The sequence below is a fragment of the Pinus tabuliformis genome, chromosome 2_1, assembly GCF_031772625.1.
Source record: "Pinus tabuliformis cultivar Carrire ecotype Pingquan chromosome 2_1, CPIR1, whole genome shotgun sequence".
NCBI lineage: Eukaryota > Viridiplantae > Streptophyta > Pinopsida > Pinales > Pinaceae > Pinus > Pinus tabuliformis.
Window position 1 is genome coordinate 582,185,226 of NC_142299.1, and position 13,019 is coordinate 582,198,244.

At 40.4% G+C, this 13,019-nt stretch overlaps 1 protein-coding gene across 1 annotated transcript; it reads right to left on the reverse strand.

Moving 5' to 3' along the window:
- Positions 1–4,982: 4,982 nt before the first annotated feature.
- On the reverse strand, positions 4,983–8,853 carry LOC149201802 (uncharacterized). The gene is made up of 2 exons (XM_089401369.1): positions 7,506–8,853; positions 4,983–5,170 (listed from the first exon to the last, which is right to left on the reverse strand). Exons 1-2 carry the CDS (start codon positions 8,851–8,853, stop codon positions 4,983–4,985), a joined length of 1,536 nt encoding a protein of 511 aa, XP_089257495.1.
- Positions 8,854–13,019: the final 4,166 nt, after the last annotated feature.

Consider the following 13,019-nt stretch of genomic DNA (forward strand, 5'->3'; position numbering starts at 1 on the left):
ACTCATGGAGCTCATGATGACATGAGATTGTTGTGACTTTTGGGGACTTCATACATGGTGGACTTGGAGGATCTGATGCATTGAGGAGCTGAGGTCAGAGACTTTGATGCGAATGGGATGCATACTTTTGAGTACATGTATGGGTGTGGCTTGAAAGAGTGACTTGATGTGGAGGATCGATATGAGACACTTTGGAGTGATGGAGTTACAATGATGATGATGCTTTGGTGGCAACACTTGGGCATGGGTTGAGCCGAGACTCAACCACCTTTGACACACGGGAGCTTATTGATCTATGATCATGGGCAGCACATGGGAGATGAGATAGGCGTATACTTGTTTCTATAGTAGACTTGAGGGATGGCACATTGCAGATATGATGGAGGTTGCTTCATGGACCTGGATGTGGCACATCGAGAGTTGGAGTTTGATGAGGATATCTCTTCACTTTGAGGAGATGGATGTTTTGCAGATGGATGATGTTGGGATAGATTCGGTTGATTTCATGCAGCACATCGACACCAAACATCATGGATAGCATGTTGTAGATGAGATGGAGACTACTTCATGGACTTGAGCATGGTTGACTTGTATGGAGATGGATTCTTAATCGAGTTGATGATGTGACGGGATGTTCAGAGAAACAACTGATGGTGGCATGAGGATGTGCATTCTCATGGTTTGAGCATGACAGTTGGATTAGCTACCCAACTAGTTCAGACATGGGGGCTGGCATGTACAGAGATGTGTTAGAATTCTGTTGGAGTATCATGGCAGCAGTTCACACGAGGACGACACATGATGAGATCGACATGACATGTTGTAGTGGGCATGTAGCTTGAAATGGAGGGGCCAACGTTCCACGATGGGGAGCAGCATGTGGAGATTGTGACAGGGTGATTGATGATCATGGATTGAGATGATCTTCCGATATATGACATACCGATGGAGTATATGCCTTGGTATGGATATCTTGGTGACAGGTGGTTGCCGGGATGAGATATTGTCGAGGACGACAATGATTTCAAGTGGGGGAGGAGGTAAGGACCTGCGGTCCAAAGGCATCATCGTTGAGACATGCGACGAGCTTGTTGGCAAACGAGCGAGTGAACATGGACGAAGTGCGAAGGCTTGTTGGTGAACGACGAGTTGGAAACTTGAATGAGGTGCAGCTCCATGACCGAAATGTGCGAAGGACATAAGTGTAAAGCGCATGAGGAGGAGGAGTGATGATTTATATGGCGTGGGGAGCATTTGGACACACCCACAACCGACCTACATACAAAAGAAAACGAGCGAAGGCCAACCTATGTTAGAGGGCATATTTGCGAAGGAATGTAGGGCGTTGGCAAGTCGGCTTGGGCAGCTCGACTTTTCCAACACATCATACATATATGGAGGAGTTTTGGAATGAAGAGGCAAGTATTCGAACTCAAGCATTCAACGAGTAATGAGAGTGAGGAGCGCACGATGACAAGGAAAAGTGTGAGTTAGAGGTGAAGTCGCAACAAGGGAGGCGCAGGTCGTAATGCGTCTGTCCTTGGTTAGGCATACACTATAGAACATCGCATGGGTTTCACTTATTGGTTGTAAGCGCGGGTGAAGGTGCCATACTTGACACGGGTGTCTTGGGTAGCTCGGGTGAGCGCCCGCCCGTCGTGCAAGGCTAAACGCGGAGGTGGGAAAGGGGACTTGGGTGAGGTCGCCCGCCCGCCATGCGGAAGTAAACGAAGGTTGACTCAGGTGAGGTCGCCCGCCCGTCGGAACAAGGTTCAGTTGAGAAGCATGGTTGGCAGCTCGTGTGAGGGCGCGCCCGCCCAGCTTGGGCAAGGAATCTTGGTTATCACACGGAGATGTGAGAAGTTGTAATTTTGGCTAAGTATCAAACTTAGTGTTTCCAAGTATACTTGTAAAGCTTTGTAAACATTATAATATATTGTATTCGGGCATACTCATTGTTCAGAGAGTTGCCCCTCCCTTTATACTGTGCAATTGTGTTCTCTTGTATAATTGTTGATGACAATGAATGTGTATGGGTGTTCATTGGTATAAAGGAAACATAATAAGTACTTGGTTGTGAAAAACAAACTAAGTAGACTAATGGTTAGGCGTAGTCCATGAACATAATTATTGGTGAAAAGAAAGTGTTTGGTGGTGCCGCACCTCGCCAAGTACGGTTGAAAGACTACCGTAGGCCTAGGGGCGTGACACAACCAGTGTGGTTCATCGTTAGGACAAGTTGAATGAACAGATCAGGCTTAGCATGTTAAATAGATAGAGCAGAACCTCCAACGACTATATTTAGGTAACGGCTATATTGACAACGACTAGATTTGACTAGTTAGTTAGGACAGGATAATAACCATTATTTAATTAGATAAGTTACCCCGGTTAGTTATAAAATGGACCCTTTTTATATACTCACGATTATAAATATGTATTAAAAAATAACATAAATTAATTTAATTTAATAGTTAGTTAATAAAGCTATTATATCTAAAAATTAGAGTAACTAAAAGTTAGTTGTAAAAGTAATTAAATATATAAATATTAATATATAAATAGCTAGTTATATTCTTATTAAAATATAAGTCAAAGGGTTGTTTCATACCCTTATTTATAAATAAATATTAAAATAAATCAATTATAAACTAGATTAATTTTAAAATAATAATTATTTATAAAAGTTAAATAAATATAGAGTAATTTAAGGGTATGATAATAGAGTAATTTAAATTATAATAATGATATCATAAATATATATTAAAATAAATAGATTATAATATAAAATAACTTAAATTAATGGTAAGTGATCCAAGTTATTAAATCTAAAAATTAGAGTTGTTAGTTATAAAAGTTATAAATAGGAATATTTAGTTATATTTTTATTGAAAAGGCACTGTTTTAAACACTTATAAACATATTTAAAATAAAATAATTAAAAATAAACTAATTCTAATTTAATAGTTACAAAAGTTAATATATAAATATTAAAGTAATTTAAGGGAAGAAAGAATATTTTAATATTTAAAATTTTTAAAATTAATGGTTAATTTTTTTTTTTTTTTTTTGAAAAAGTCGGTTGCTATGTATTATCTTCTGAAAAAAACGAGGGTCTAAATCCCTCTTTGTACATAAAGTTCGCAGATTGAGAGGAAACCAGGGGTTCACAAAATGAGGCTGCCCCCTTGGTCCTTAGTCTACTTTTTTCCTTACTACTGCTAGAGATGGTACTAGTATATATTCTGATGAAAGAGGATAACAAAAAGATGCATTTGACTTTCATTCAATCGATCATTATGTGTTGAATGTGTCTCGCTGTTGATTCTTCTGGATTCTCATCTTTGACTCCCTGGTTTGCGCTGGAGGAGCTAGTGGCATTGGGGTGCTTGTCCATCCAGGATTTCAGAGTGGCGAGCGATTCCTCAACATGGCCACAGCGATTGGAGAGCTGCTCGAATTGGTCTCGGAGAGAGGAGACCCTGTGCATGAAGAGCTGAATTTCTGCTTTGTATTTCTCCGTGTTGATGCGATCTTGTTCAAAAAGTCTTCTACTGTGTTCATCGAGACGCCTGTCATGCTCTTCTAGCCTTGCAGCAAGCAGCCCTTGTTTTTCCTCTATCAGTGATTGTTGGGTCCTTATTTCTTCCAGCTCAAATTGAAGGTCTGCACAGTGCAGACAGTCCTCATTGCGTGCCATGGAGAGGATGAAGCAAAAAGGGGAAAAGGTCCAGTAGGCGGTGAGGATTTTGAAGATTTTAGAAAAGTTTTGCAGACTGATTTGGGAGACCCGGTCAAGAAAGACAGCAGATCTTACTTTCTGAGCGACAAAAGAGAAGTATAAGTAGTGCCGGATGATGGCGCGCAAGCTTGGAGGGTGAATATTGAGGATAAGGGAGAATGGACCAGAGGGGGGCGTGTTAGCAGAGATCACTTTCTGAGCAACAAAAGAGAAATATAAAAGAGGCCGGATGATGGCGCGCAAGTTTGAAGGGAGAATACTGAAGATAAGGGAGAATGGGCCCGAGGGGGGCGTGCTGTAGGGGCAAGTTTGGAAGATGGAAGGCGGCCAGCAGAGGAGAAGTAATGAAAACAGAGAGTGAAGAAGGGATGGAACAGTAATACTAGCCTCCCCACAGAGACTATTCCTGAAAAACACCAAGACAAGGATTAGTGAAGAGATAAACAAAGCAGGGAGTAGCAATACCAGAGACTGATTTCGGCTTCGACTCTGGACGAGAGCGCCTTCATCAAACCAGAGTCGCTGCTCTTGCGCAAAGCAATGAATGGTAATTCTTTGCTTTCCTCTGCCCGTATTTATGGAGCGAAACCAACAATAGCCTGAGTGTATTACAGGAGACGGATCCTCTGAATTGATTAGATCTTTTCCTAAATCTCGATGGCGATTTGCTGGTGCAGTGTATTCGATCTTCCGTCCTTCGCTGAGTTGATTGGTTTTTCTTGGGATGTAAGTTGTTCTTTGAATCGATGCTTGAATGTGACTACTTATGCATTTCATGCTCTCTGTCAAGTGTCCTGAAGCTGTTGAAGCCATGCCCGTCACACGCTTGCTGGATCTGTGAGCCTGGGCAATGTCAGGATTGGCCTGTGTCATGGCAGAGGCTGGAAGGTATCTCTGTTATTGTGCCTCAACGCACCCTCCGGATTTCCAACTGCGTTATTCGCATGTTTGTCAGCTTCCCCATTGAACGTGCGAAGGATATGGTAGAATCTGATTTTTTCAAAGTGTTTGAGAAGGAGATTGATGTGTTGGATATGTTGCTGAAGGTTGCTGTTTGGTGATCTCCGATTGTGGTTCATGAAGCCAATGATTATGGAGGAATCTCCAAATACAAGAGCTTTTCTGATCCCCATGCTTTTTAATTGCAACAACCCTTGATAGAGAGCTAGGGCCTCTGCATTATTATTTGTTTTTTTTCCAAGACTCCATTCATAATTGCAAATTTCTTCTCCTAATTCATCTATGATGACACCTCCTGCGCCTGCTGGTCCTGGGTTGGCCTTTGAGGCGCCATCAAAGTATAAAATTGGGCAATTGCTACTCTGAATCCACCTCTTGTAGTCCTGGGTTGGAAGTCTGATTTCCCATTCCCTGGTCTGATTTTGATGCTGTCTGTCAGTTCTCTGTATACTCTGTTGATGTCCTGGACTGTCAAGAATATGCCTAATCATTGACCTCTCCTCAACTGAATAATCTGCTGCTTTGGTTGTCCCTGAGTGTTTTGCTGCAATTGTCTCCTGCGCCAAGAGGTGAGCTTTGTTGCATGTCTTCCATACATTACTCTCTTTGTTTTGGAAGATTTTTTTGTTTCTTGTGAGCCAGATTTTCCATAGTAGGTTGTGAGGTATGATATCCCAAGTTCTTTTGACAGTCTTGCTCCTTTTATCTTTCCAAGGGCAGTTCCTTCTCCAATCTTGAATTGCCTCTGCAATGTTCTGATGAGATTGCCAAGTTATATTGCCCAAGTTGGACAAGTTGATCCAGCATTTCTTCGCGAAGGTACAATCAAGGAATAGATGGTGGATGGTTTCCTCTGCTGAGCAGCAATTGGGGCAAATTGAAGGTCCATGTATCCCTCTCTTTCTTAGATTTTCAGAAGTGAGGATTTTGCCTTTTAACAGCAGCCATATGAAGAATTTGACCTTGGGGATTGCCTCAAATTTCCATATTGTTCTCCATTGATTCCATATAGGAATCTGATAAGTGCTGTTGCAAATGAATTGGTAGCCAGACTTGATGGTGTAGCTTGAGCCCGTGGGGTCCCATCTAAATCCATCTGCTTCTCCTTTTTTAATGGGAGCTCTGTTCTGAAGGTTTTTATGGAGGACTTGGTAGCTTATTTCTAAGTTTGGGGGAATAGCTGGAAATTCCCAGCTAGTCCAGGCTCCTGTGTCAACATCCCATTTTGAAATTTGATCCAGCCTCTGAATGCCCTTGCTATTAAGATAGAGAATGAAGGGAATGGTTTCTTCGACTGTGTTTAGAGGTTGGAAACCCATTATCTTATCAGTGGCATAATTTATACTGCTCCCTCCCCCCGGAATCTTAGAGGTATTTTGTCTGAGAATGGGAATTGCTTTCTTACAGAGGTGCCAGATTTTAGTAGAATCTCTACTGGGAATATCAATATCAAGGAGTCTTTGCCTATTGTCAGAGAGATATTTGCATTCAATGACCTGTTTCCACCAAGCTTTTGGTTCATTGATTAATCTCCAAGCCATTTTGATCCCAAAAGCGAGGTTTAGAATTTTGGGGGCTCTAATTCCCAGCCCACCTCTATCTGAAGATTGAATTACGCTTTTCCAATTGACCAAATTGAATCTATTTTTTTCTTTTTTTCCTCCTTGCCATAAAAAGTTGCGGAGGGCAGTTTCCAGCTTATAATGAAAAGAGGCAGGAGCTTGGTAAAGAGTGAATCGGTATAGAGGTAAGGAGGAAATACCTGATTTGAGCAAGATTAATCTGCCTGCTGGGTTGAGCCATTGAGTTCCCCATTGCTGGACCTTCCTTTTGACTTTGTCTATTATTTCATTCCAGGTAGTGGCTTTTAGAGAGCCCATGGTGACCGGCATCCCAAGGTAGGTGAAGTGGTCCCAGGTTGCTTTGTAGGCAACACCAAAAATGTTGGCTATGCTGTGAGCTATTTGATTGGAGATATTCCATCCATAAATACAACTTTTTTGAAAGTTGACTTCTCCCCCTGAGCACGCCATGAATTGATCGAGGAGGATTTTGAAGCGCCTTGCTATAGTAGTAGATGCCCCTCCAATGAGCAGAGTGTCGTCAGCAAATTGTGAGTGGTTGATATTCTTCACTCCGTTTCCGAACTTGATACCAGAGATGAGGCCAACTCTTCTGTTGTGTTCAAGGGTGCTGCTAAAAGATTCAGCCATCAAGATGAAAAGATAAGGGGAAAGAGGGCAACCTTGCCTTAACCCTCTTGAGGATTGAAATGCTTCGCAAGGGCGGCCATTTATGAGAGGCGAAATCCAGGGGCCAGAGATACAAGCAGCAATGGTGCTGATGAAGGCAGAATTAAATCCCATTTTCCTCAAGACAGCAAACAAGAAGGAGTGTCTTACTCGATCAAATGCATTGGCTAAGTCAAGCTTAAGAACGAAGCCTTTCTCCTGCCTTGAAGTGCTGGAGTGAATAGCTTCTTGGACCAAGGTGATGGTATCATGAATTTGCCTGTTGGACATGAAGCCTCCTTGATTTTCAGATATGAGGGAAGGGAGAAGGGGCTGGAGCCTAGCTGCTATAATTTTTGCAAAGATCTTGTAGGAAGTGTTACACAATGAAATAGGTCGAAATCTGGAAAAAGAAGTGGGGCGATTTTCTTTAGGAATGAGGGCGAGGAAAGTTGAATTTGTGAAGCCCCCCATTTTCTTTTTCCTTTGGATTCCATTCATCATTTTAACAAGGCCTTTTTTTATCAAATGCCAATGGTCCCTATAAAAATTTATTGGGAACCCATCTGGACCTGGAGACTTGTCTGGTTGTAAAGTCCAGATGGCTTTTCTGATTTCCTCCTCTGTTATTTCACTGTTTAAGCTGTCATTCTCCTCAAGAGAGATTTTTTCCGATAGATGCTTAAGGAGCGCCGAATAGTCAGCGTCTCCTTGGTTTTCCGTGAGGAGACATTTATAATGGAGGAAGGCAGCTCGTTTGATGGATTCTTGGTCATTATGCTGGCTGCCATGGCTGTCAATTATAGTGTTTACATTGTTCCTTGTTTTTTTTGCAGTGGCCTGCTTATGAAAGTATGTCGTATTTTTATCACCTTCCTTTAACCATAATTCTCTTGATTTGATTCTCCACTTAATCTCTTCCGCTCTCTTGATTTGAATTAGCTGTCCCTGAACATCCCATTCTTTACTTTTCAGCTGATGAGTTAATCCATGGTCCTCTATTTGTTTATGAATCTCTTCCAAGTCCTGCTGTATTTTTTTCCTTATTTTTTCTGGCTCTTGATAGCTGACTTTTGCCCAATCCTTGAGTGCTTTCCTTATGTTTCGAAGTTTTGTTTCCCATATGTGATTTGGAGAGCCTTCAACATGATGCTTCCAAGTTGCTTCTATGATAGCCTCGGCCTCAGCGTTGTCTCTCCACAGAGGATTATACCTGAACGGAATTGGTCCCAAATGAGCTTGGGAGTCCAGCGTTAAGAGAATGGGGAAGTGATCAGAGGCTGTAACACTGAGAATTTTGGTGTGGCCGGCAGCAAAGGAGGAGAGGAGGGAGACATTGACCAAAATTCTGTCCAACCTTTCCATAATGTTGCCTGGCCCCAACCTTCTGTTGTTCCAAGTATATTTCCTATTTTTTGGGATGATATCCAGCAGTTCATGTTCAGCCATTATCACTTCCATCTGTCTTCTGAAGGGATCGGAGGTGAAGGTGCCCCCCCTTTTCTCATTCGCATGAAGGATTAAATTGAAGTCTCCAGCGAGAATAACATTTGAGTTCTGTTCGTTGTCTATTTCTTCCTTCAGTTCTTTCCAACATTGTTCCTTGTCCCGGTAATGGTTGGGGATATAGACATTATAAATGATGAAGTCACAGCTCTCTTCCTTGTTGATAAGATTGGTCCTAACCCAGTTTTGATTGAGGACAGAGGATTTGCAGTCCCAGTACTGCTTATTCCACATAGTTGTGATTCCTCCAGAGGCTCCTCTGGAGTTGCTACTGGCCCCTGAGAAATTTTTTTGGGCATCTATAACTATTTGCATTTCGCTCTGACTTTGCTTGGTTTCCTGTATCAGAACAATTTCAGGTCTTTCTGTTTGAAGAAGATCTCGTAGGGCAGCTGATTTAGAGGGGTGCCCCATACCCCTGCTGTTCCAAGATAAAAGCTTCATCATGAGGCGTTCGAGCGAGGAGGTGCTCGCCTCTCATGATCTTTACCTGCTGTTTCTTTTTCTTGTGAACCTGTAATGAAGGATTCCATAGGGGTTTGGATCCCTAGGGCTATGTCCTTTTGCGTGCTTTCTTCCCGATGCTGCTTGGCTGACTTTCTTCCTGGTCCCGGTTTCTTATGGATATCACTGGAGGCGCCAATGTCTTTTGAAGAGCTTCTGGTGGTTCTGGGGGGGGAGGATCAATGAGGGGCTGAGAGGGGGTCGAAGAAATCAAGGGGGGTTCAATCAAATCCGAAGATGGCTGATCAGACTGAGGATCATCAGAGGATAAAATAAGGAAGGGGTTGGAGGAGGAGGGGAAGGAAGAGTCAAGGGAAGGTCCAGGAGGGTTAAAAGAGGGAGAGGAGGGCCGGGGGGAGGAGGATCCCGGTTGTTCAGAAGGTGGATCTTGTTTTGACTGAGGTGCTGCTTTCTTTTTTTTCACAGTTTCCCACTGTTCTCCTTGGTCCTCAGAATCAAGATTAGTAATTTTAGAGCATCTATTGGCAAAGTGGCCGTATTCGTGACATACCTTACATTTAAAGGGAATTTGCTCGTAGTCCAGCTGCTGTATGTAGCTCCAGTCATCCACCTTCAGCTTGATGGCTTCTGGTAGGCCTTTTCCAAGGTCCACTTCTACGCAAATCCTTGCACAAGCCTGCATGTTATCTTTAGGCTCGCTTCTGTCGATGTACTTGCCTACTTCATTCCCTATTGCTTTTACCGAGTCATCTCCCCAGCAATGCAGGGGGAGATGGGGAAGACGGACCCAAACCGGAACCGCATTCGGGATATCGAGTTCAGGGTCGAAGTCAGGAGTCCATTTGTTCAGATATAACCCTCGAGAGTCCATAAAATAGGGCCCGTTCCTGAATATCAGATCCTTATCTGCTTTGGTCTCAAAATGGAAGGTATAATAGCCTTTGCCGCAGAATCGAATCGAAATCTTTCCTTGAGTTTTATCAGACCAGTTCCTTTCCACCCATCTCTGGACTGTCTTTGGTGAAGGCCATAAGCCTGTGAACTGCCCTATGAGCCCTTTTTCTGCTAGAGATAAAGCAGCCATTCGTGGAAGAGAAGGAGGTAGCTGAACTTCTTGGAGAATATCAAGTTTCTTGACAAATTTTGATGTTGCTGGTTTCGGACGGGCGGGGGGCAGAGATTTTACCAAATCAGAGAAAGCTTTCTCTGCATCCCCAGAAGATGGATCAGAATGGGCCATGGCGGAGGCCAGGCCCCAAAACAGGCCTCGCGGCCCAGGCCGAGGCGAAGCTGCTGCTGCTGCGATTCTCCAGTCCCGCGCTCCAGCTCCGCGCGCGCTCTCAAAAATTTCTCCCTGACTTAATGACAAAATTAATGGTTAATTTAAGGGTTAAAAATATCATAGATTAATTTCCAAACTATTTTCTTTATTAGCATGAAAATCGCCAACAAAATCAATCATAAAGAATAAAGGCCACAAGAAACAATAAACCAGGGGAAATTTAAAAACAAGAAGAAAAAATAAACAAAGGGAGGGGAAGACAAGAAGACAATGACTAGGAGGAGAGGGCTGGGACCCAGCAACTACTGATTTTCCATCCATCCTCTCTATTGAGATTGTTCGGCATTTTTCAATCTCAAGCGCTTCCCTAAATTTCTGGTGATGGAATTGGGACACTCTAGCAATAACACTAGCCTCTTCATGTGGGACGCCCTATATTGGTGAGACTGGTCGCTCCATTAATCATAGGATTAGTGAGCATGCAGCTGACCTTAGGCATAGGAGGGCCAAGTCTTCTGCTTTAGCAGACCATGTGGAGAAAACAAATCATCATGTTTGTATCGAAGAGGCTAGTGTTATTGCTAGAGTGTCCCAATTCCATCACCGGAAATTTAGGGAAGTGCTTGAGATTGAAAAAAGGCCGAACAATCTCAATAGAGAGGATGGTTGGAAAATCAATAGTTGTTGGGTCCCAGCCCTCTCCTCCTAGTCGTTGTCTTCCTGTCTTCCCCTCCCTTTGTTTAGTTTTTTCTTGTTGTTTTTAAGTTTCCCCTAGTTTATTGTTTCTTGTGGCCTTTGTTCTTTATGATTGATTTTGTTGGTGATTTTCATGCTAATAAAGAAATAGTCTGGAAATTAATCTATGATATTTTTAACCCTTAAATTAACCATTAATTTTAAAAATTTTAAATATTAAAATATTCTTTCTTCCCTTAAATTACTTTAATATTTATATATTAACTTTTGTAACTATTAAATTAGAATTAATTTATTTTAAATATGTTTATAAGTGTTTAAAACAGTCCATTTTCAATAAAAATATAACTAAATATTCTCATTTATAACTTTTATAACTAATGACTCTAATTTTTAGACTTGATAACTTGGATCACTTACCTTTAATTTAAATTATTTTACCTTATAATCTATTTATTTTAATATATATTTATAATATCATTATTATAATTTAAATTACTCTATTATCATACCTTTAAATTACTCTATATTTATTTAACTTTTATAAATAATTATTATTTTAAAATTAATCTAGTTTATAATTGATTTATTTTAATATTTATTTATAAATAAGGGTATGAAACAACCCTTTGACTTATATTTTAATAAGAATATAACTAACTATTTATATATTAATATTTATATATTTATATATTTAATTACTTTTATAACTAACTTTTAGTTACTCTAATTTTTAGATATAATAACTTTATTAACTAACTATTAAATTAAATTAATTTATGTTATTTTTTAATACATATTTATAATTGTGAGTATATAAAAAGGGTCTATTTTATAACTAACCGGGGTAACTTATCTAATTAAATAATGGTTATTATCCTGTCTTAACTAACCGATCAAATCTAGCCGTTGTCAATATAGTCGTTTCCTAAATATAGCCGTTGGAGGTTTCACTCTATCTATTTAACATGTTAAGCCTGATCTGTTCATTCAACTTGTCCTGACGATGAACCACACTGGTTGGTTCGAAACGCGTCGACAAATGAAATATCATGTGATTTACACCAAAAAATCTCTCATGAAAAAGTTTGAATTACCTAGAAAATGTTGTTGTTATGGCTAGAGAAGAATGGAACTTTTACCCTTGAAACTACTTGGAAAATTCTACAAAATTAACCTAGAGCTCCTCACACCAAACCCGTAAAAACCCATAAAAAGTTTGGGCTAATTCCAGTTGATCCAGAAAGCCCCAAAATTTGTGAATTACCCAAAAAATAGAAAAAAATGTCCTAATAAATAGTTCTAATCTCCATCCTTACAAATCCACCTCAAAATCGTCGACACCAATAGAGAAAACCACTTGCAAAAATAGTTGAAGCTCCAACCCACAATAGGTGATCCTCTAATGACAAAATGAATTGCATCTACGCCCAAGGAGTGTTCATAATTGGGTGAATACCTGCAATAAAACTATGTGGAAGTCTTGAATTGGACTCCCGCATAGTCCTCACTAGGGACACACTCGAAGATCTCTAAAATGAGGGTGGAAATTCTGCTTGGAACTCCTATGATAAATAATACTTCTCTTCTTGTGCTAAACATCTCCAAGAGAAGATGAAAGTTGGAGTGTAATAGTCAAAATATGATCTACAAATGAGTCTGTTCACCTTTTATAATTTCTCTTCATCCTTCTAGATTCATTTTTAATATTATTTTATTGGTGGGGGTCATTTTCCACTTAGTGACTTTTCCGACATTTTAATAAAATAATAATTTGCCTCCCTTTGCTAATAAAATAATGTTTTCCACCATTCTCCAATAAAATATTAATTTGTCGTCATTCTTCAACAAAATACTATTTTTCTACCATTCTCCAATAAAATATTTTTTTCCACACTTTTCTAATAAAAATAATTTCTTCCTCTTTTTACCAAAATTAGGCAAAATCCCTTAGCAATTTCTTTTTCGCACTCACAAAATTGGGAATATTATAGTCCTCCCTACTAAAAATTGATTTTCATCAAGAAATATCCATATGTTGCTACTCAACAAGCTAGTATAGTTAATGTCAAGGTCCCAAATTTGCCACTGAACCACTCCTCGATGTTGTGCCACCAAAAATCCTATGACGCCAGGG

Excerpts from the sequence above, each read along its gene's own strand:
- LOC149201802 (XM_089401369.1), bottom strand. The coding sequence starts at position 8,853 with ATGGGGCACCCCTCTAAATCAGCTGCCCTACGAGATCTTCTTCAAACA. Across the intron at positions 5,171-7,505 it reads ACAACCAGACAAGTCTCCAG|TCCAGGACATCAACAGAGTA; the intron begins GTCCAGATGGGT and ends TATTCTTGACAG.